The sequence below is a fragment of the Esox lucius genome, chromosome 8 (assembly GCF_011004845.1).
Source record: "Esox lucius isolate fEsoLuc1 chromosome 8, fEsoLuc1.pri, whole genome shotgun sequence".
NCBI lineage: Eukaryota > Metazoa > Chordata > Actinopteri > Esociformes > Esocidae > Esox > Esox lucius.
Window position 1 is genome coordinate 13704391 of NC_047576.1, and position 25291 is coordinate 13729681.

The window sequence follows — 25291 nt, forward strand, 5'->3', positions numbered from 1 at the left end:
GTTTTCATTGGCCCAATGTCATAAAAAATGAATTGCTACAGTTCTAGGATACATTTTGTTAAAAACTAATATTTGTATCCATTCAACAATGGTAGATTTGTCATCTGTCAAAGTTTCTCTATTTAAAGAAATAATTATGAAAAACACAAAATGTAATAATGAATGTAAAGCGAGTCTCTCATAAATGTTTTGTCGATACCCGACTGGATGGCAGAGTAGGGCAGCTACTTGCATAGTTAGGCAAATGCATTCACTTTACAAATGACCGAAATGATGTATTATTATTTATTTATTTTTGACACGATATTTTGCTTATGTTACAGACTGGACACACTGGTATCCCTAGTAAAAATAGTTTTACATTTTTACTGAAACCCTTTAGGATTCCTTTGGGTATTTTTAAAATAGGAATCAATTCTATACGATTTATACTAAGTTCATTGGAAATAAATATATTGTTGGCCGGTTCCAAATCATGAAAATTGTTAAATAGATATCAGCCAATGACTGGAACAAATTGCAAACCGTCCATACATTCAAACACACTTCACTCCTTCGAAAATAAACCCTGCCGGTGATCAATGCACCTGCTGAATTGTCAAACCTATCTTCGTGTTTTGCTGTATTTAGTGTTATTGGATCTTTATTTACTTTCATAGGGTTTAATTGTTTTGATATTATTAAATCATAATATACATGAACTAAAATACCAGGTAGTAATTGAAAATGAGAATTGCGTTCTAAAAGGATTTACCTGATTAAATAATTTAAATCTGTAGCAATTTCTTGTAGGTTTAAAATATGGATCGAAAGGTTGAGGAAATAAATCGTATAACGCAAAGTTCGTTTGAGGATACTTGTTATTTCTGTTAAATTTCAGATTATTTATTTTTTCATAGAAGCACAGCGTCATGGTTGCATGGCCAGACCACCAGAGGCCGTTGTAACCAATTTACTACTACATTGTGTGACCGACAGTTTCCGGTCTCCTTTTTATATTTTGATGTAAACAATTTGCTAAGCTGTTCTCACTTGGATCACAAATTCACCTGTAATAAAAAATGAAAAAATTCTTCGAGGACATAAAGAAAGATATAAAATTCAAGTCAGCGGGACCAGGAAAGAAACTCACAGAAGACGGCAGGTAAATAAACTTTTCTAGCTAGCTAACTGATATACTGTAAGTTCTTAGTTTGTGTTAAATAACTCTATGTATTATATAATCGATACAGCCAGCTAACTAGTTATGGTCGTCATTTATCGACTTTTCTTTCAACTACTGTAACAACCCTCGCAATAGTTAGCTGGGTAGTTATGTAACTTCATATAAAAACTAACTGTAGCTCTCGATAAGAACGTCTGTTAGATGACAGAAATGTAAATGTCATATCAAATATTGCAGTTTGTGTAGTCAGATGATTAACCTTTCCTGAATCTTTTTCTCAATACAGTTCCAAGCCCCATATGGTGCAGAGCAGTGGCCCGGCCAAGCCCCGTCATGTTGCTCCCACTGAAGGAGCCCAAAAGGCAGGGGCTGCTGCACTGGCCAGAATCGAGGGGCAATCCCGTCCTCGGGTTCAAACTTCACAAGACGCCATTCGACTGCAGGGTGAGATGGATACACGCACCCAAGAACTGCTTCACGAATGACTGATTATGCTAACAATGTACAGGTGTTTTACCGCAGTGTTATGAAATCAAGGATTATGGTTGTGAGTTAATTGACATTTTGTATGTTTTGTTTCTCCCTCCACAGTGAAAAGAGAACTGGAGGCAGAAGCTGCAGCAGTAGCAATGACTGAGAAGGAAAGGAAAACTACTGTTGAGGCAAGGAATATGTTAAATTGATTAGCCTTTCACATCTGTTGCTGAGATAAAAATGAATTGTGCCACTACTTACATGCACGTCCTAATCGTCACTGTGCATGTGTTATGTTTTCCAGGGTTCTAATGTTAAGGATCCAGCATTCCTCTCGGTAAAAGGTGTGTATTTCACTTGCCCGCTTACTGGAGCCACCCTAACTAAGAGCGAGAGAGAAGTGCACATAAAAGAGGCCATTTTGATGGTAGGTATGAAAGCAATTTTCCTTCTTAAATTCATATATCATGGTTGCTTAATGTGATTCTGAAGGACATTAGGTATTGATGTAATAAGCATAGGGATTCATTTCCCACAAACATTCCTGTGTGATTAGTATGGCCATGACTGATTATTCATGATCAACCATTTCTTGTCCGTCAGCGATTTGAAGAGGATGCAGTGGAGGCTTCCATTATGATGATTCATACCTTCAACAGAGACAGGGAAAAAGTCAAGGCTGCCGTGGACATTATAAGCAAGTGAGAAACATCGAAGGAGGGTGGAACAGTCAAAGGGGATTGACAAGTCCGGTCATTTATGATCTAGGCTACGTTTGCCACAGTTGCATATAATAGTAAAATCATTTAATTTTAAAGTTTAAATTTGCATTCGTTGCAAGACAAACATTTCCCTAATAAACCTGTTTATGTGGTTATGACTGAAACCAAGGACTTGAAATAATGCAGAAAATAGGTAAAAATGTATTAACAAAATGAATGTTTGTTAATTGAGTTTTGACAACGTTTGTTTGTGGATACATTTTTGTTTTTTCCCAAAAATTATTTCGCTCTCCAAAAAGGTTTCTAGTACTGCTGCCACATAATCAAATACAAAGCTAGAACTTTATGCCTTTTACTGATTCCTCAGAGAAGCAGGTGTTTTAATCTCCAAATTCCTACTTCAATTATACCTTAAACCAATTAAAATTAAAAGTAAAGTGTTTACAGGACTTACACCACATGCTCAGTCATTACTGTTAATATAGAGTTTTAGTGTGCATGTAAATTTACTTATTGCCATGTTTACAATAATTAATGTGTCCTGACACCACATTTATTTCCACCGTCTTGTCAGGTACATTGAAAACATCTGTAAGAACCCCACAGAGGAGAAGTACAGAAAAATTAAACTCAGCAACAAGGTTTTCCAGGTATTTTTGATACATGGAAAGGGTAATGTGGCACTAGGTTTTCTGTGTCCTGTTCACCTCTTTCTTTCCTTGCCTGCTTATCTTCCTTAGGAGAAGGTGAAGACTGTGGAAGGTAGTCGGGAGTTTCTGGAGGCTGTGGGCTTTCAGAGCATTATGCTGGATGTGGATGGACAAGGTACACCTCTTCCAGACTTATTGTCTGTGTGGCCTAGTAGGTTACAGCAAAGGCATGCTTGCAGTGTTGTTCAACAATTTTCAGGCAGGAGCCACTTTAGTCAGTGTGGGGGCTGCCACAAAATAATGCAATTCTTAATGCAATGGGGTGTATGGGACATGTTATGGCGGGGTGTGGGGGGCGCCATGTCATGGGCCAAAAGGCAGCCAAACGCCCTATGGCTATCGGGGGTACCTGGGGGGAAGTAGATTGGATTTGGGAAATGATTTGCCAATTGTCATTCCCTACCAGAGGAGACTGAGGAGTTCTTGGTGCTGATGGAACATGACCCGGAGGCTCTCGAGTTGATGAAGGAAAGGAGGGACCGGCTGCAAAGAGGACAGCCAGTCAGAGCCCAGCTGGATCGACAGGCCCAGGCCTTCAGACCCTCTCCTAATGCCATGCATTTTGAACTACCGCCCGAGTTCTACAACCTCACAGCAGATGAGCTCAAAAGAGAACAGCAACAGAAGTATGTGCATGTCATACTGACAGAGAAAGAGATTGTTTAAATTGATGACTTGTGATTGTAAGGTGAAGCCTTGGTGGTTATGCGTGGTATTTAGGAGCGAGGTGGTGGACAAGAACGCCATGCTGCGTACTAAGGCCATGCGGGAGAGGGAGGAGCAGAGGGAGAGGAGGAAATACAACTACACCCTGCTAAGAGTACGACTGCCTGATGGAAACATACTGCAGGGTCTGTATCACTAGCAAACAACCTACTTTGAATGGGAAGACTATATAAACCAGATATGAACAAATAATATTTAGGGTCTCCAATTGCTGTTGTACTGTCTTATCAAATGAACAACATTCCTGAGTCACTGTGGGAGGACTTTTTTATTATTCGATTAGGTTATTCTGTCAAAATGTGAGTGTTAAGGCATTTCCACCACAATTTTTTGGGAAATAATTATAATTTGACACTAAAAGACCCTACCATTTTGGACCCAATTTTTTTTTTTATGACATCCTATTTCCATGACTCATTTAATCATTTGCATGTTTTTTAGACATCACTTAAAAAACTGACTGCATAAAAACTGACTGGAAATATGGTTATAGACTGTCATTATTATAATATACCTTAAACAGTAACCACTAGAGCTGTACATTTGAATGCAGTTTTTGAAGTCTGTTTATTTTCACCTTGTATTGGCTGGCTAATTGCTCTATTATCGCTTATCACTCACTATGCCCTTCAGGTACCTTTCTGGCCTGGGACAAGGTGTCTGTGCTCTTTGAGTTTGTGCGGAACTCCCTGGTGGACGGGTGGCAACCCTTTGATCTGGTGGCGCCTGGAGGACACAAACTACGGGAGGACCAAGAGTTGGCACTGAATGAATGTAGCCTGGTAAGCAGGGAGTAACAAATGTACATTTCTGGCAAAATAGGCCATCCATTACCTTTGGTTGAAAGATGCTGAGTAATTTTTTCTTGGAGGTCCCTGCTGTTCTGCTAACATTTGCCTGGGATGCTGCAGTTCAAGAGGACATTGTTGCCGCAGGTGGAAAAGGCCCCACACTTCTCAAGCCAGAGCTACTGGAGAATATTCAGACCCTTAGCTGAGCAAAAGGAGCTGAACCGTCCCTACTACTCCTGTCCTCGTCCTATCATTTTCCCTTACCCGCCTTTTCTTCCTCTATGTCTCCCCCCCAGGTTGGAGATTACCATGTTCTGTAGAAAACACTACTAGTACACATTAAAGCAGGGGTTCCCAACTCCCAACCCGGGCCATTTTACAAAATCTTTAACCTAAATTGCAGCATGTTTGTGTCATACATCAGTATAAAATATTGTAAATACAGAGTCACTGCCTCGCAATTCAGCTTTGTCGCTGCAATGGCAATTCTAATACTGTTTGTGGTATTCCCAGTACCTGGGGGTCTTATAGAGGATGTGCAAATTGGCTCAGCATCATCCTGCATTGTTGGGAAGAATGATGGACACGGTTGCCACATCTCACTGTAACGAATACTTGTGGTGAGTCAAGGGCCTGGCGAATACTTCATGGTTGAGCAGAATGGCTATCCCGTGCCTGCTGGGAGTTGATGTGAGGAAACATGGACATGATCACGAATTGGACCTCACAAAATTGTGGAGAACTCATAATGAAACATTGGTGACCTATATTGGGGCACACTCCCTTGGTTGGGAAGCCCTGCATTAAAGGAAGCTTTCTGACAGGGATTCCTTAGAGAAAAATAGATAATGCCATTCAGTGTTTTCTGTATTGCACTCTAAATGTATAGTATGTATTAGGGTTGTCTGAAATGGCCCATTTATGCTAATACATATGGTTAAGCAGTTAGAGTTCATTTTGGGGCAAGGGATTATGTTGTTATTGTCACCATTCTGCCCTTCTCCAAAATATAACCTGCTTACTCAAACAATACAGTACATCAGGGCTCTATGCTAATGGAATGTAGGTGCACCGATCCTAAGTGCGCTGTAACAAAAAAGGTCACACAGCTAAATATTTGAATATGCACAATGTACAGCCCTCTATGGTATTAGCTGTACATTTGTTGGAGACCAGACCGGCTGTCTAGTGGTAAGGCTTCTGTTGCTTATTTTTAATCCAGTCTACAATGTAAAAATCATTACTGCATTTTAACAAAAAGCATAGATTTTATTTACAGCGGTCACTGGCACTTTTAAATGTTACAGCAGCAAGCATTTCTATTGAAGGAGGAAATAGACAGCACTTGGGAGTTTAGAAGAGACCTTTGTCATTTAATAGGTCACTTGTCATTGCTGTCTCAAAATTACATGACAGTTATATGGTAATTAGGTCTCTTTGATTTTGCTGTATGTATGCAATCCATATTTGAGACCAATGAAATCAGAACACACGACAATGTGCGTAGGTTTATCCCCTAGTCTCTATCCTGTGGTTAATGGGATGACAACAACCTACCTCACAGCACTTGTCCGCTACAACTCAACATAACATGTGCACTGCATGCATAAGCCATAACTCCCCTAATGCTTAGGTTTAGTTTAGACATGAACAGCTCATCTCACTACAGCATCAATTAGCAACATTTGTCTGAAGAGTTTACCTATGTGTGTGTGTGTATGTTCCAATATGGTTTCGTTTTCAAAACCGTATTTGGATATGACAAGAAAATGAAGCTTATGTTAGGTCTGTCTAGGTATCAAAGCAGAATCATGTTTTGTTGCAGTTTACCCTGCCTGTAATAAATAAGGTTATATGGATTTTGCTGTATCTCCTTGCCAAATGATTCCTCTGTATAGGCAAATATCTGTAAATATCCAGAGCATCTTAATTTTTAAATAATGCTTTATTTAACGACAAACAGACACCTTCAATCATACCTGCAACTGCAGCAGTGGAAAGCATTCTGAATGTCCTTGTCACTGAAATGAAGGCACACTGCAATGTTTTTAATAATGGACGGCCATTTACTTAACCTCTAAACCATTAATAAGAACTTATGAAATTGTGGTTAAGAACAGTACCAAAGTACTATGATTTAGCAGCCTGAAAGACAACAGCACCTGCATTATTGAAACCCATTTTAAAAAAGGGAAGGATAAGTGGAAACATGAAAATAAGGTATCTGATATGCAGGGGAAACAAGGAGGCATATAAAAGTGCAGTACATTTAATCATATTATTTGTTTATGAATTCAACCAGTTCAAGTATTTTTGAAAAAACAAATACATATATATATAAAAAGGACACTGGGCCTACAGCAGGCGGAATCTACTCCAGCGGTCACTGGTCCACCGCCCAATCTGCTGTGGGAGAAGAGCCTTGACCGTCGGCGCCACCTTCCTCTTCTCACAAAGCAAAGACATCTATATAAACATGCCCGACACTCCCAACTGAACCAAGTAATGAATCGCTGAACATTAGAACGAAATACACAATGGCCAAATAAGATCTTCTGTCAGACACTTCAAATTTTACAGGCAGATGTCCATGTTGAGCTGAGAGGGGGCGTAATACTGTTTGTGACATGTTTGCCACTACCAGTGTTATCTTGATTGAAGACCTGATTCTGTCTCTGACATGCAAACACACAGTCAAGGGGCAGTCCTTAGGCAGTGGCTGGGGTGGGGGTGGGCCGGGGCAGGGGTAGAGTAGCTGTGTCAGAGGGGATCACCTCCATTTGTTCTGTGTTCTCGTTCCCTGTATCAGAACCGTTCGTTCTGGAGGATCCTGCAGAGGAAGGAAGATATTCAGTGATAACACACCCCTCCCTTACAAATTACTCTGTTTAACTCCCGTCTAATGGCCATACTGGACTTGAAAGACATGACATTACGCCAGAATGAGTGAGCAGGATGCAGGAGGGATGATGGCCAGGAGGAAAACACAGGAGTAAACCACAACACTATATGAATCCATTGGTTGGTTGAGCAAATAACTGGCTAGTTTGGCTGTCTAACCCAGATTAAAAACAAACAAAAACAATCTAAAAAGATAACAAAATGCACATAATTTACATCGTATGTAGTCACAAATGGAAAACTTCAATTACTTATTGTTCAGCTCACAGTAGAAGGTAATAATCATGCCGTCTGATTTCTGCTTTCTGGAAGTGACGTAGGCTTCCACATTTATTTTGTTTTTAAATTAGTCCTACAGAAAAGGACCCGGCCAATGCTACAAAATGTCCCTAAGGTTATTAAAAGTAAGAAAACAAACCTTTTGTTGTGTCTATTATGATGCACTCTGCTTCATCCTCGTCCTCTTCTGTGTCTGCCTGGAACCCGTCCGTCTCCATTACCTCCACCTGAGACAAAGGAGAACTCATGGAAATCTGATACCACAAAAATAAATTGTCACCACAGAAAACTTAGTTAATATGCATATTAGCAATGTCCAACATTTTTTTTTGAATCTTGGTCAACTAAGGTACCTTTTGACCAAAAGAATGGTCGAAATGTTTTATGTTTTTTATATTTTTCATATAGACACATCAAACTAGATCTAGTGATTTATTGAACTACAAAGGGTCTGGATGGCCTTTGAAAGTCTTCATTTCCCAAAGAAAGTCTGGAAAATATGGAGTCTACATAATTCTGGAAAATATGCCTGCAAGTGAGCAATGCTTCAAAAACTATTTCTTGATCTTGTCATTATGATAGTCGTTTCTTGGTAATCACTCAGTAGTTCTCTTTACTTTATCAATCAACCCTGGATTGTCAGATTTTAATGTACATTTGAGAGAGCTTGTTGGACAAACTCCCACCACACTCCTGGCACTGCAACAGACAGGATTTTTTATTTATTTAATCATATAACTACTTGCTAACATCCATCCATCCATCAATCATCTTCCGCTTATCCGGGGCCGGGTCGCGGGGGCAGCAGTCTAAGCAGAAATGCCCAGACTTCCCTCTCCCTAGACACTTCCTCTAGCTCTTCCGGGGAGACACAGAGGCATTCCCAGGCCAGCCGGGAGACATAGTCCCTCCAGCGTGTCCTAGGTCTTCCCCGGGGTCTCCTCCCGGTGGGACGGGACCGGAACACCTTCCCAGGAAGGCGTTCCGGAGGCATCCAAAACAGATGCCCAAGCCACCTAAGCTGACCCCTCTCGATGTGGAGAAGCAGCGGCTCTACTCTGAGCTCCTCCCGGGTGACTGAGCTTCTCATCTCTAAGGGATCGCCCAGCCACCCCCCGGAGAAAGCTCATTTCGGCCACCTGTATCCGGGATCTTGTCCTTTCGGTCATGACCCAAAGCTCATGACCATAGGTGAGAGTAGGAACCAAGATTGACCGGTAAATCGAGAGCTTCGCCTTGCGGCTCAGCTCTTTCTTCACCACGACAGACCGATACATCGACCGCATTACTGCAGAAGCTGCACCGATCCGTCTGGCAATCTCCCGTTCCATCCTTCCCTCACTTGTGAACAAGACCCCTAGATACTTAAACTCCTCCACTTGAGGCAGGCACTCTCCACCAACCTGAAGTGGGCAAGCCAACTTTTTCCAACTGAGGACCATGGCCTCGGATTTGGAGGTACTAATTTTCATCCCAAACGCTTCACACTCGGCTGCAAACCGTCCAAGTGCATTCTGAAGGTCCTGGCTTGAAGGGGCCAACACGACAACATCATCCGCAAAGAGCAGAGACGAAATCGTGTGGTCCCCAAACCTGACACCCTCCGGCCCCTGGCTGCGCCTAGAAATTCTGTCCATAAAAATTACGAACAGAACCGGCGACAAAGGGCAGCCCTGCCGGAGTCCAACATGCACAGGGAACAAGTCTGACTTACTGCCGGCAATGTGGACCAAGCTCCTGCTTCGGTCGTACAGGGACCTGACAGCCCTTAGCAAAGGACCCAGGACCCCATATTCCCGAAGCACCCTCCACAGGATGCCGCGAGGGACACAGTCGAATGCCTTCTCCAAATCCACAAAACACGTGGATTGGTTGGGCAAACTCCCATGAACCCTCCATCACCCTGTAGAGGGTATAGAGCTGGTCCAGTGTTCCACGGCCTGGACGAAAACCACACTGTTCCTCCTGAATCCGAGGTTCTACTATCGGCCGTATTCTCCTCTCCAGAACCCTGGCATAGACTTTCCCGGGGAGGCTGAGAAGTGTGATCCCCCTATAGTTGGAACACACCCTCCGGTCCCCCTTCTTAAAAAGAGGGACCACCACCCGGTCTGCCATCCCAGAGGCACTGTCCCTGACCGCCACCCGATGTTGCACAGGCATGTCAACCAAGACAGCCCCACAACATCCAGAGACTTGAGGTACTCAGGGCGGATCTCATCCACCCCCGGTGCCTTGCCACCGAGGAGTTTCTTAACCACCTCTGTGACTTCAGCCCGGGTGATGGACGAGTCCACCTCTGAGCCCTCATCCTCTGCTTCCTCAATGGAAGACGTGACGGCGGGATTGAGGAGATCCTCAAAGTACTCCTTCCACCGCCCGACGACATCCCCAGTTGAGGTCAACAGCTGCCCACCTCTACTGTAAACAGCGTTGGTAGGGCATGTGTTTGAGTAAAATGAGTTTAACAGTAAAACAGGTTTGTTGTATTCTATGTAACTACTGACAACATTACACCCAAATTCAAATTAAAAATATTGTCATTGAGAGTATTTATTTGTAGAAAACAACTGGTCAAAATAACCAAAACAATTTTTATTTTCAGACCTCAAACAATGCAAAGAAAACTAATTAAAATTACATTTAACAACAAAATACTAATGTTTTAACTTAACAGAAATCAATATTTGGTGGAATAACCCAGATTTCTTTATTACAGCTTTCATGCCTCTTGGCATGCTCTCCACCAGTCTGTCACATTGCTTTTGGGTGACTTTATGCCACTCCTGGCACAAAAATTGGCTCGGCTTTGTTTGATGGCTTGTGACCATCCATCTTCCTCTTGATCAAATTCCAGAGGTTTTCAATGGGGTTCAGGTCTGGAGATTGGGCTGCCCATGACAGGGTCTTGATCTGGTGGTCCTCCGTCCACACCTTGATTGACCTGGTTGTGTGGCATGGAACATTGTCTTGCTAGAAAAAAACAATTCTCAGAGTTGGGGAACATTTTCAGAGCAGCAGGAAGCTGGTGTTCTTCCAGGATAACCTTGTACTTGGCTTGATTCATGCATCCTTCACAAAGACAAATCTGCCAGATTCCAGCCTTGCTGAAGCATTCCCAGGTCATCACCGATCTTCCACCCAATTTCACAGTGGGTGCGAGACACTGTGGCTTGTAGGCCTCTCCAGGTCTCAGAGAAGATGACCTTACTCCATTCATCTAAAGTCCAATTCTTATGGTATTTTTTCAGCTTGGCTGTTCTTTGCTTCTCATTGATGAATGGCTTTTTCCTAGCTTAGGATGACTTCAGCCCTGCCCGTAGGAGCCTCTTTCAAACCGTCCTTGCCATGAACTTCACCCCAGATGCTGTTTGCCATTCTTTTTGTAAGTCACTTGATGTAACCTATGGTTGTTGAGTGACATTCGAATGAGTTGACATTCATCTCGGTCAGTGCACAGTTGTTTTCGCCCTCTGCCAGTCTGTAGCTTTGTTGTCCCCAATTGTCTGTTGCTTGACCTTGTTCTTATGAACCGCCTTCTTTGAAATTTTCAGGATGGAATCAACCTGACACTCACTGTATCCCTCCACCAGTAAAGCCAGAATTTAACCCTACTTTTCTTCTTAACTCTTTTGTCATGCTGAATAGTTCTTTTTATTCAAATTACCTGTTTTTGCCATCCAGCTGGTCCTATTGCAAGAGGATAGTTATGACCACAGCAGTGGTTTTTATACTTTTCCTCACTAAATTAGATTTGGTTCAGGTAATCACCTAATCCAGAGGTTCCCAAGCTAAGGGTCACGACCACATGTGGGGTCACCTGATATGAAAATGGGGTCGGGGGGAGAATGTTTTACAATTGACTTATAACCGCAAATAAAAAAATAATGATTATATAATGTTTCTTCACATGGTTGGGGCTGCAAGAACATTTAGATATTGAAATGGGGTCATTGGCCAAAATTTTGGGAATCCCTGACCTAATAAGTACCTCATTAAGTAAAAGGAGGTGTGCCTGTGTTGGAATTTAACATACACTGGAATGGAATGGCTTCCATACACAAAGAGATGGTGATTTAAGAAAAAAATATTCCAGGGCTACCCATCTATACCTACCTACATATACACATATACATAAACCGTTAACCCACAATATATAAAACATATGCCACTGTATTCAGCCATTTGGAAAAAAATCAAATGTAACTATGTACAAACCCGATTCCAAAAAAGTTGGGACACTGTACAAATTGTGAGTAAAAAAGGAATGGAATAATTTACAAATCTCATAAACTTATATTTTATTCACAATAGAATATAGATGACATAGCAAATGTTTCAACTGAGAAAATGTATCACTTTAAGGGAAAAATAAGTTTATTTTAAATTTCATGGCATCAACACATCTCAAAAAAGTTGGGACAAGGCCATGTACACCCGTGTGGCATCCCCTCTTCTTTTTATATAACAGACTGCAAACGTCTGGGGACTGAGGAGACAAGTTGCTCAAGTTTATGAATAGGAATGTTGTCCCATTCTTGTATAATACAGGCTTCTAGTTACTCAACTGTCTTAAGTCTTCTTTGTCGCACTTTATGATGCGCCAAATGTTTTCTATGGGTGAAAAATCTGGACTGCAGGCTCGCCATTTCAGTACCCAGATCCTTCTTCTATGCAGCCATGACATTGTAATTGATGCAGTATATGGTCTGTGGCCATACCATCAGAGAGGCAGGCTTCTAAACTGAGCGCTGATAACAACTTGGGTTGACCATGTCCTCTTTAGTCCGGATGACATGGCGTCCCAGTTTTCCAAAATGAACCTCAAATTTTGATTCGTCTGACCACATAACACTTTTCCACTTTGCCACAGTCCATTTAAAATTATCCTTGGCCCAGAGAAAACGCTTGCGCTTCTGGATCCTGTTTAGATACGGCTTCTTTTTTGACCTATAGAGTTTTAGCCGGCAACGGCGAATGGCACGGTGGATTGTGTTCACCGACAATGTTTTCTGGAGGTATTCCTGAGCCCATGTTGTGATTTCCATTACACTATCATTCCTGTATGTGATGCAGTGCCATCTGAGGGCCCGAAGATCACGGCATCCAGTATGGTTTTCCGGCCTTGACCCTTACGCACAGAGATTGTTTTGGATGATATTATGTACTGTAGATGATGATAACTTCAAACTATTTGCAATTTTTCTCTGAGAAACTCCTTTATGATATTGCACCACTATTTTTTGCCGCAGCATTGGGGGAATTGGTGATCCTCTGCCCATCTTGACTTCTGAGAGACACTGCCACTCTGAGAGGCACTTTTTATACCCAATCATGTTGCCAATTGATATAGGCTGCAAATTGGTCCTCCAGCTGTTCCTTATCTTTACATTTAACTTTTCCGGCCTCTTATTGCTACCTGTCCCAAATTTTTTGGAATGTGTAGCTCTCATGAAATCCAAAAAGAGCCAATATTTGGCATGACATTACAAAATGTCTCACTTTCAACATTCGATATGTTATCTATATTCTATTGTGAATAAAATATAAGTTTGAGATTTGTAAGTTATTCCATTCCTTTTTTACTCACAATTTGTACAGTGTCCCAACTTTTTTGGAATCGGGTTTGTAGAAATATACATTATGTGAAAATGTAAAAACAAGTTGGCGAGCCTGCAGTCCAGATCTTTCACCCATAGAAAGTTGTTATTTTCGGCTGTTCTAAAGCAACTAATAAATGCGGGTAAAAATAATTCTACGACGCTGTATGGGCGTAGGTCTTTACACACTGTATGGGCGTAGGTCTTTACACACTGTATGGGCGTAGGTCTTTACACACTGTATGGGCGTAGGTCTTTACACACTGTATGGGCGTAGGTACAAGCACATCACATATTGTGCAATTCACATTGTGGGTTTGAAATTGTGGGGTAGTCTGATTAAGAGACTATCCAGGGTTTGTCTGCTGTTGCAACGTTCAAGTCAGGTTAGATGAGCCCTCAAGTTGGTGGTATTACCAAAACACTTGATTGTGCAACAAGATTTACATGCAGCATAAGAAATGTCTAGTTTCTTCCCCGAAATGTCGTTGAATCCAAAGTGATCCCATACCTTTAAATTAAAAGTAGCGGGGGCAGCTCAAATGGCGTTGACCATATTTTGCATTGGATATCGCTTTCTAAAACTGATATAGCATTCTGGAACCATTTCACTATCTAAAGGATTAGAGTAATATACCCAAATACAAATAATGCAGCTGCCTTTAATTTCTTGAAAATCCAAACAAAAAATCAATTTTAGGTTTGTAAAAAATATGACTGCGATACTACACATTATAATTTTCACCCCCAACCCTAATGTTTTTTCCATTTCCGTACCTGTGTAACCTGGAAGAAATGCAATACAAATATTGCTTCCGATGAGTCTTGTAATATCAACCAATGCAAATTCAATCACAAAGATACTACATGTATCTATATTTTAATAATAAAAGATTCAAAATATAAATAATGAATTGAAAATGTATACATTAATTGACAGATAAATGTATTAAATAAGGTATTAAACTTCAACATAATTGAAACCTGAGAATAAAAGAATACATGACTCAAAATTAATGGGGCATATTGGAAACCTATTCATGCCAAAACACAATCATCTTAATTAAAAGCAATCCATTGCTGGCCAATACGGAGCATCCCCAATTTAAATATATACACATTTGGAACATGAAAATGTATGTTGTGGTCAACAAGCCTAGCATATACCTGTGTTTTCAGAATGAAACACTTTTTTAACTCTAGGCCTATGAACAGTTCAGTCTGTCTTACCTGCTCTGGGTCAGCAGCTTTCTTCATGAACTTGGTGATGGACATGCTGCCAGCGCTCTTCCTCTTGTTGGAGGAGGGAGTCTTAGAAGATGATGTGGTGGAGGGCTGGGGGGTTGTTGGGGAGTTTCCTTGTGAGCCTGTGGCCGCTGGTGTCTCTTCACGGGGCACATGGGCCCCTGAGGTGAGGTAGTTCCACTGGCAGGGTACTGGGAGAGCCTCCTGGCTGAAACGAGGCAAGACCTCTGCGTGTACGTACCAGCAGCAGCGTCTATAGGTCGAGCGCTTCTCGTACACGGCATTCCCCTTGATGAGGCGCTTCAGACGGATCCTAAAGCCAAAGGGGATGGGTGAACATCTCAGTTATGATAAATGACAGTATCTGTCACCACATACGAACTACTTTAATAGTGATCATATGATACTTATCATACTTGGATATTTGGGAAGGTTACTAGAATATTGCAGCCCTGGTTTGTATTGATCATAAATTGCTTGTCCAGTCTGACTGTAATTTGTATTAACTTTGGAACAATGTTCATATAATTAAATAAAATTAACCTTTTAGTTAATCATCAAACATTTTGTGAATATGTTTTGAGGTTACCTGGTGGGGACGTTTTCTCCTGAGTTCTGGGGGCTGGAGATGGGCAAGGTTGCTTGCTGGCGACAGAACTCCTGAAACTCTGTGATGATCACCTTACTGCTGTTCACATTTCCATGGAGAAGTGGAAGCAATTGGGACAACACTAGAATGGTAAAGGAAAATGTAAGCTTCAAATCAAATAGCTTTAATTAAAAAGGGGTAGTTTAATAAATTATATCCAGAAGACACCTGCCATAAATTGACAGTTGACCATCACACATCGCAGTGTGAAAACGTAATTGCCTGAGAGTCAATAACTGATTATTGGCAGGTTTACAAGATATAAATGCAACCAAATGCAGTTATAGATTACTCTCTAGGAATTTTTGCCAACTCCTCCATGCAGAACTGCATTACCTCTGTGGTATTTGTGGGTTTTTGAGCATTAAATGCTTGTTTCAGGTCCTGTCACAAAATCTCAATGGGGCTTAAGAGCTGGCCATGGGAGTATCTCAGAATGTTTAAAATGTCCTAAAAAACAATCTGCTTTAGACAAAAATAAGTACTGTGTCATGACCAAGTTATTTTAACAAGTCAGTAAAATATAACGCATGTATTATCCCTAATATTAAATCAATTGACAGCACTTGACAGTTTAACCCAAATTATTTATTCACATTCTGTATGAACCAGTCTACGACAAATGCACCTTCTGGCTAAGGTCAAACTAATTGTAAAACATAATAATAATTTATGCATCTGCATAACATTCCTCCAGACATAGGTATGTACTCACGCTGCTCATCTTCTTGTCGTTTCTGTGTGCTGTCATCTGGGGTGGTGGGCTCCAGCTTTGGCAAGGGTTCCACCAGGCACACAGCGAACTGCTGGAAGAGCTCCAAGGGGGGACCCTCTCCCTCCCACACACAGCCCCTGACCACCGCCTCCAGCACCTTCACCTTTTTCTTGGACATTAACTCGTCCCACTCCCGGGCCTTCAGACTCTGACGCACCTTCTGCTTCTCCAGGTCACCACCCTCCTGAACAAAAACCAGAGACAGGCACAATTAAGATGATTGCTTAACATCGATGGTGCATTAGGTCTCCAATCATAACACTGTAAAACAAAGAAAACTAAATGAGACGTACATACGGCTTGAAGGGCAAATAAACGTACCTCTTCCTCCTCCAGTGCCCCCTCCCCATCTGACAGGTACCCATGCGGTACAAAGAAACCATCCTCGTCGTCGTCATCGTTATCACCTCCCTCATCGTTATCCTCCTTCAAAATGACCCAGTTCAGGTCGTCACAATTAGCTCTAATGATTCGGTTTGCAGCAACTTGAGAATTTTATTATGAAAAAGAAGTCGTTTGAGAGAAGTGTTTATACCAACCCCTTCACTATGGGACAGGGACTCTCCTGGCTCCTCCTCCTCCCACTCCTCATCACTGTCCACGTCATAATCCAACAGATCCTAGATGCAAGTAGAGTTTAGTCGTCACATCAAGGATAAAGTGCAACTAATGTCAACGGTTCTCTTTTCACAACCCAAACGTTGAATAGAAGAAAGGAAATATACAGTACAATGGGGCCATGAAGACATGGATTTCTATTCATCCATGTTTAAATGTAGCACACCACAACATGCAGCATCATTGATGACAACAGTTAAAACGCTGACTAGACCAGTCATGCTGATATTCAGTTATAGGCCCTCATTCATGAAAGCACAGAAAAGATCCCAGAGCGTGGGGAAAGATGTACAACCATCTCCCAGTATGATTAACAAAACTGTCATACCTCTTCCAAATTAATGTACATGTCATCGAAAGATTGATCAAATCAAATCGGATACAAGCAGGGATCTGAGAATGCACTGCACCCATCCTCATTTACATATGACAATTTATCTGGGTGCGGCAAACCTCAACCTATAGATTGAAAGCTTTCAGCATAAATTATAGCCTAAAATGTATACTCTCAGTCAATTTAAGACCTATTAGCTAACAGATGCCAGCAAATGAAATATAACGACCATTTAGATATAGCCATGAGTGACTTAGGAAAAGCAAGGCAACGAAGGTTTGTCTAACATGGAGGTGGAAACATTATGCTTTGGGGGTGTTTTTCTGCTAAGGGGACAGGACAACTTCACCGCATCAAAGGGATGAACCCCCTTCCCTCAGCCAGGGCATTGAAAATAGTTAGTGGATGGGTATTCCAGCATGACAATGACCCAAAACACACGGCCAAGGCAACAAAGGAGTGGCTCAAAAAGAAGCACATTAAGGTCCTGAAGTGACCTAGCCAGTCTCCAGACCTTAATCCCATAGCAAATCTGTGGAGGGAGCTGAAGGTTCGAGTTGCCAAACATCAGCCTCGAAACCTTAATGACTTGGAGAAGATCTGCAAAGAGGAGTGGGACGAAATCACTCCTGAGATGTGTGCAAACTTGGTGGCCAACTACAAAAAACATCTGACCTGTGATTGCCAACAAGGGTTTTGCCACGAAGTCATGTTTTGCAGAGGGGTGGAATACTTATTTCACTCATTAAAATGAAACTCAATTTATAAAAATGTTGACATGGGTTTTATGGATTTTTGTTGTTGTTATTCTGTCTCTCACTGTTCAAATAAATCTACCATTAAAATTATACGCTGATAATAAAAGACGTATTTTAAATCTAAAATATAAGATGCACACATGTTTGGTTCTGAGAAAGCACATGGACAAAAACTGTTTTTGGGTTGGGCTGTCTATAACATTGAAGGATTACACACCCCCCCCCCCCCGCCCAGTTTCACACACCTATCGTGGGTGGCTGGTGTAAACCAAATAAGACTGACATTGCCACAGAAACTAAGATAAAGGAATGAAAGAAGAGGACCTTCATCCAAAAATGTGGAAAATCTAACCTTGTCCTGTCTGAGGGGGCAGCGGGGGGAGATGTGGGGGCTCTTTTTGCTCCATGTGCCCCAGTAGGCCGGCCGGTAGTTTTCACGGAACTGAAGGAGCTTCATACGGCCGTAGCGCTGACGGTCAGGCACACCATCCGGCTTAGCACCTTCCATCACCATACACACGCTATGAAAATAACAATGAAAGAATAGTCAAAACAGAAGTGAAAAAAAGAACTGGCCTCTTTCCAGTGGCAAATAACGATTCATAGTTTTATATACAAATATTGTTTATTAAGTACAAGTCATCTATCATGTCTAACCAACATAATTATTTTTTAATGTGAGGGGCTTTACCTCACAGGGTCTATGCTTCTGGGCTTGGTTGGGCCTGACCTGCGGGGCTTATTTCTAATCCAGTCTCTCAGGCTGTACAGGCTATCCTCAGGTTTAGAAAGGTATCGGTCCAGTTCCTCCAGGGCAGCCTCCTCACAACGGACCCTGGTCAGCGGAGCCAGACACATGTGCTCCTTTATCTCAAAAGGAGCAAACTTTTCACAGGCAGATGCAAGGGTCTGAGGTGGGGGAGCACAAGAAAACACAGTGTCACATTAAATTAACATACCAACATTTTCTAATTTAGATTTAGCTATTGTTCATTCAGGCCAACAAAGGTGATCTTACTTTTGTGGCCTGCTGAGGAGTCTTGGGTTTCTGGAGAAATCGTGTGATCTCTGCTTTCTCTGCTTTGAGCCTCTAAAAAGTACATGTACATGTATTATCAGGAGGGTTACAACAACAGCAATTGTCAAGCTGTAAATGTCAGGGTCATATACATTAAATTTCAGCTGATAGAATAGAAATACCCCTTAGCAGAACATTTAACTCACATCTTTCTCTTCTTTCAACCGTTTCTCCTCCTCTTTCTTTCTTTTTTCTTCAAGTTTTGCCCTAAGGGAAATTACATAAGAATAACATTGGCTTTAATGGTAAGAAAAAAGTGTTAACCTATACTGCCAATAAATGTAACATAAGATCAGAAGGACATAAGACATTTAGTGAAGTGGTTTGTGATTAAGCAAAACTCACTCTTGCTTTGATTTGCGTTGCTCTTCTTTCACTCGTAATTTCTCTGCCCTTTCCTTTTCTTCTTTCTCTTTTTTCTCTCTCTTTTCACGCTCTTCTTTCTCCTTTTTTTCCTTTCTTTCCTTCTCTTTCTCTTCCTTCAGTTTGCGAGCCTCCTCTTTCTTCTTTTCTTTAACAGCTTTAGCCTCCTCCCGTTGGCGCTCTCGCTCTTGTCGCTGGCGTAGCCTCTCCTCTTGCTCCTGCAAACTCTGGAGAGAAGACCAATTTAGTTTCAGATTGTGTTTCAGTAGGCAAATGGATTACATTGTATGACAACTAGCAGTGGGTTAATACCAGTTATACCTTTAGAGATCGTCTTTTTACTGTTTTCTGCTCAATTTTAGGGGTGGTATTTGGCTCCTGCAAAGAGATAGTGGGGGAAAAAACAATATAAGTCACTGTTTTATTGATTTTAAAAGTTAGCAAGGGGTTACTCATGGTATAGGCAGTTTATCGAAGCCAGTTTATACTCACTGAGACTTTAGGGATGTTCTCTGTCTTAACGGCCTCTGGGGAGCTGTCGGATGTGGACAAGGAGCTGGTGGATGAAGGAGATAACATGGACCCATTGCCATGACTGGACATATCAGCTGTGACAGACTCTTCTTGTTCTTCATCATCTTCTGCTTCTTCCTCTTCCTCCTCCTCCTCCTCCGTGTCTGACTCCTGTGTGGTGTCTATCTGTGAGATGGATGCAATGTCCTCCCTGACCTTCTCCTTCATATCCTTCTGCTCATCCTTCACCTTGCCGTCTAAGGTCCCCGTTTTGGCAGTGAGATCAGTTTGGGTGGCTGTTACAGCACTTGGAGTTTTGCTCAGGTGGTCGTTTTGCATGGAAGGAAACAAGCCAGCAATGTGTGTGTCAGTTTGCTGCTTTAGGGCGTCAGCTGAATTGGAGTCCTCAGTGAGATCAACGACTACATATTTGGCAGGAGATCTGTGGCTGCTGCGACTCATGAATCCATCCAGGGGTCCGCGGCCATTAACCAGGGCTGGTCCATGACGCATGGGTAGCGGGGAGCTCTCCTCATTCTCTCCATCAGAGTGCCCAGGCTCTGGGCATGGAAGGATGCAAGACCTTTTGGACTCACTGGTCTCTTTGGGTTCTGGGTTCAGACGCTTGAATGGAAGGCGAGCTGAGAAGAAAATATCTTTTACATTACCCATGTTTAATGAGGATCAATTTTCTTAACAAATGGACATAAAGAAAACCATGATGATCGCTTTTAAATTGAATGCAGGACACAGAATAGTAATTAATTTCATTAAATGAATGTATCTAAATTATCATTTCTATAATGCATTCCAAATATTTTCAAAGCATTATGATATTATAAATAAACAGTTCCTGTAGCAAATTACCATCTAATTAGCATTTAAAAACTGTAGGGTTAACTTACCCTGTACAAGCTTCTTTGCTTTGCTTGGTTTGATTTTGGCATTCATACCTGTAACCAAATAGACAGATTAGATCATCCCATCCTTCTTACTTCAAACACTGATGAACTTAAACTCCACTAATTATGAATCACTCTTTCACATCACTGATTTTAGAACGAAGCATTAACTCACTTAACAATTACTACAACTTCCTTATTCCCCACTCAATTGTATTTATGTTTTCATCTACGCTGGCCACTTGTTCTTAGTTTAATAAAAGTTGGACAAATCCCTTCAAACTGCAGGCTATAATAAAAAACGTCAGTCAACGAGGAAGCAATTAACAGTTACCAACACTTGTTATTAACCAAGTAGTCATAAACTAAGCCATTAAATTAGCTATACCATCACAGCGAACTGTGCGAGAAAAGCAGTTCTAGGTGTTTGCTTTGCTCTCCCGCCATTCGGTGAATCGATTGAAGCCCAGTGCAAAGGCCTGGCTGGGGCTACAATCACACACCTCTAGCGGCATGGAGTGAAGGGGTTACCGCAAAGCAAAACATACAACAACTAGCTAGCTAGCTAGTTTACGGGCTAAAATGGTTAGATAATGTGTGACATAATATTTTCAGACTCAAGTTATCAACAAGATGGTTAACACATCCACCGAAACTGTAGAATTATTTTGGTTTTCAGTACAGCAGCTAGCTAAGTAGCTTGCTAAGAAAGTTATGCAACGTTTTAGCTAGCTACTGTCTGTAGTCGTTAACTTTGTACTAACTTTCCAGCAGGCAGACTACATAATGAGCTAATGTAATATAAATAGTTTAGCAGTTTAGCAACAAAATCACAATTTAAACCTTAATAACTACTGTACAGTAATTAAAAAGTTATCAGTTAAACCATGTTATGAGCGGCTTAGTAATAAGTGTTAGTTAACCTTAGCTAGTTCCCAAATTAGCTTGGTAGCTGACTATATTACTAGACATATCAGTTAGCTAAGTAACGTTAACTGTAATAAACCATGTAGCTAGAAAAGTTATTTAAATAGTTATACTTGCTAAATTACCCTACCCCTTGAATATTTAATTAGAAAACGTAACTAACTGTTTAGAAATACAAATGTTGTTTGATAACGTTAGCTACCTCTCCTCCGTGGAGTGGATGGTAAATGCCCTTCCACGGATGGATCTTCCGCCGCTAGCATCTCCACCACCATCCGAATCCGATACTTCCCTCACGTTTGATATCCTTGTGCGAAAAAAAAAATGAAGAAAACCATATAAAGCAGTAATACTGCAGTATTCCAGAGTAATACTAATATTCTGAAATGTACTAGCTATAGAGTGAAGGTTTTATTACTTTTTATTCTTAACCTTTCCGCATCTCCCACACGTTCCCTCTGGATCCCCGTTGCTGCCTCGCGCCCGTCAGTCAGATTTGGCGGGATCGTGTCACCGTCCTCAAAGTTCGCTGCTGATTGGTCAGAACACGGAATGGCTGGCGACGATAAGGGCGGGATCAAATACGTTATTTTCTTGGGTATTTTGTTAGTGACGACTGCTTTCGTGAAGTTCTTCTATATGATAGGTTGCTTTTTCTGTTGTCAAGAAAGTAAATTCAATGATTGGCTATGCACTTGCGGAACATAAGTGGCGATTGGACAAAATGATGGAGAGGAAATATATACCTCAGAGAAATATTGTAAAATACCCCGGGTTGAACCGGCCAGTGTCTGTCACGTCATCGGGTGAACGCGGGGAGGGAGTTCACCCGAAAATTTCACAATATTTTTATTTTATTAAGTGGTTAATTTGCCACAAACAAATACACTAAATTTAACTTTGCATTTAAACTTTGTTGGAGAGGCTGCCGCACTGAGGACACTGGGAGCAGTTAGGGTTAAATTACTTCCTCAAGACTGAAAGACAGATTTCAATTTGGTTATTCAATCTGGCAACCTTTTGCTTTCTGTCCCAACGCTCCTAACCTCTAGTCTACCTAATAAAATTACGTTGTCATTTTGTTTGCGCCCTTGTTGCATATGAACGCTATCAGATACATTAAATAGTGGAACCATGTTCCACATGTGCGGCTCACAGACAGAGACCAGGGTTCCGCGCTCATCTCTACCACTCACTATGTCCCCTGTTCACCTGACTACTTAAAGTCATTAACTCTACTAAATGCCCTTTATAAGATTGTTTGCTCTAATAATCTGATCACCCTTTCTTGAAGAGCGTGGTATCAAATTTAAATTGTATCGAAAGATAAAGCAGCTAATTGATCAGGAAAAAGCTTTGTAAAATTAAACTGTGATGCTCTCTGTCCCAGCATATTTATTATTTTTAATATGTTCAATCGAATCAATTACTTTTTCCTCTCCAGTTGTGTTACTGATTTCACATTATGTAGACTATAATCTACAGAGGATAGAACAGGAATCAGTTACCTCCATTGATGTAGTAAAACGGCCCCCGTTTACCCCTTTCTATAGATTAAGGAATCTGTAGTTTTAAAATAACAAAACCGTTAAACATGCCTTCTTGTGACCTGTCTAGAACTACAAATTCCTCGATTCAGTCGAGTGGTTTACATGTGACTGGGTACAGTGACGGAAGCCTAATTCTCTGTTTCGACGTCACAATAAAAGTCGAAAATGTACTCACATTTTTTGAAGCATTATACGGACTCACAGCTCATATTATAGACATAAAATATGAAAAGCCTTCCTTTGTTATTGTGTTGCCCTACTATTTCTCCCATTCCAAAATGGATTTATTGTTGTTTGAATATTTAATGCTATGTTTTTCAGAAATCACTTTCCACCATGTTAGTTTGTATTTGATCTCCTTTATTTAAAAACCTTCTTTCTGCAATTACATCAGATTTGTTAGGGATTGTCCAATGTTTCATGATGTTTCAGTCGGTATGTCTCACACAGCATCAAAATGCCCACCCTTCTAGCTCTGTAATTGCACAAGATTGAGTTAGAATTAAAATGAATATTTGACCAGTATTTCAACTTTTCTATTAGAATTATGAAACTTGATTTTCATTTCAATTTAGGATAACAGGGTGTACATTTATGAGTGAGACATAAGGAAACATAACATAATGAAACACTGAAAAATAGATTGAACAAAGATTTAACTTTGAGTAGTACTTAGAACCAGGTCCTTAGCTTTGAGTTGTTGTTGAAATTCAACACTACTGTTGTTTGCTCCTTGGGGTTTAAGGCCGGGTGTCTCTGTAAAGCACTTTGTGACAACTGCTGTTGTAAAAAGGGCTATACAAATAAATTTGATTGATTGATTGTTTTTCCTCATAGAAAATATGATTCTCAGTGAATGTGATGTTTTTGTGGAAAGAGGCTTTTAGATTGAAGAGTGATTTAAGGACAAGCATCCAGTGTTAATTTATACAATATACAATATTCAAGATACAAATGTTTTGGGCTACAAAACATTTAATATTTAATTATTTAATGTCATATTTCTCAAACAAGTTGATGAGTAACCTTGTAAAATGGAAAAAAAATAAAATCCATTTCAATATCAGTATTTCTGTGTTTTCAAAGTAAAGGACCTGCCTCATATTTAAAACTTTCATGATTTACATTTCCACAAATTTCCACTAAATAACAAATGGTATTTTCCTGGGGACATAAATGTCACCATATTGTAAGAATGACCCAAACAACATTTAAAACATTATACATATTGAATAAAAAATGCTTAACAGATTTGGAATGCTGTTAAATAATTATTTTTGAGAAAAATAATGAAATTTCACTGGTGATGTAATAAACTGTATTATATTATTGAGCATACTAAGATACAGTACATTGTGAACTGTACAGCCTAAGCTAAAGACAAGTAAGAGCTTCCTCAGTGACATTCCCAGAATACAGCTGTGAAAAGGCAACACAAATATTAGAATCTAAGGTTTTCTACAGTCCCTGATTTTGCCCATTATGACTATTGAATATTTTGGACTGTGAAGCTTAAGATTGTACCAACCTGTTTGTATTGCAATTTACATAATACATCAATATTTTATGTATATCCAGACATATTTTATGTTACATCATTATTAAATTATATTATTGTTATTGCTTTCCACCCTGTTATGCTTCACTACACACTATAAGGTCAGAATTTAACAATACCTCAATATAGTATGCATATGTTTGGGTTAACTTGTAGAGATTTAATTGTTCAACTAAACATAAAGAAATGTATGGTTATTCACCCTTTTTTCCTTTTCTTATGTTAAATAAAATGTTCCTTTTAAAAATAACACACAATTGACTTAATGATCATAGTTTCATAATTATTTGAAGAAAAAAAATTGAATGAAGGACATTTGGTGTCATTGAAAATGTACATTTATGTAAATACATACATTGTTAATGCTTTCAGATTATGTTTGTCTCGAACAGGGTGAAAATCTTATGGTCTAGTCTAGTATAAACAATCTGCCTACATTTATTAGGACTTTAATGACTGAGTTTGAACATTATGTTTTTCTGACAGTCAACCATTACCCTTTTCTGAAAGTATATAAGAAACATTTGCAAAATGTTTGAGGGTTCCAATGTCCCTATATAGTAGGAATGACCCGCTTATCAATTTTTATGACGTTAAATTATATACCTTTATTTTGAAACAGAACTAGAAGAATATTTGAATCCACTGTTTTG

At 40.4% G+C, this 25291-nt stretch overlaps 2 protein-coding genes across 2 annotated transcripts; one reads left to right on the forward strand and one right to left on the reverse strand.

Moving 5' to 3' along the window:
- Positions 1-952: 952 nt before the first annotated feature.
- ubxn6 (UBX domain protein 6) lies at positions 953-6451 on the forward strand. Its single transcript, XM_010871761.4, has 11 exons — positions 953-1144; positions 1452-1609; positions 1757-1827; positions 1944-2066; positions 2243-2340; positions 2936-3011; positions 3102-3186; positions 3478-3697; positions 3792-3922; positions 4431-4579; positions 4669-6451. Exons 1-11 carry the CDS (start codon positions 1062-1064, stop codon positions 4792-4794), a joined length of 1320 nt encoding a protein of 439 aa, XP_010870063.1. The 5' UTR covers positions 953-1061; the 3' UTR covers positions 4795-6451.
- Positions 6452-6843: 392 nt separating this feature from the next.
- chaf1a (chromatin assembly factor 1, subunit A (p150)) lies at positions 6844-22084 on the reverse strand. The gene is made up of 17 exons (XM_010871760.4): positions 21949-22084; positions 21733-21837; positions 20607-20654; positions 19681-20342; positions 19510-19566; positions 19171-19415; positions 18972-19032; positions 18766-18837; positions 18439-18656; positions 18100-18268; positions 16577-16657; positions 16359-16463; positions 15978-16221; positions 15203-15344; positions 14599-14926; positions 7908-7995; positions 6844-7418 (listed from the first exon to the last, which is right to left on the reverse strand). The coding sequence occupies exons 2-17, from the start codon at positions 21803-21805 to the stop codon at positions 7297-7299; spliced, it is 2715 nt and encodes a 904-aa protein (XP_010870062.2). The 5' UTR covers positions 21806-21837; positions 21949-22084; the 3' UTR covers positions 6844-7296.
- Positions 22085-25291: the final 3207 nt, after the last annotated feature.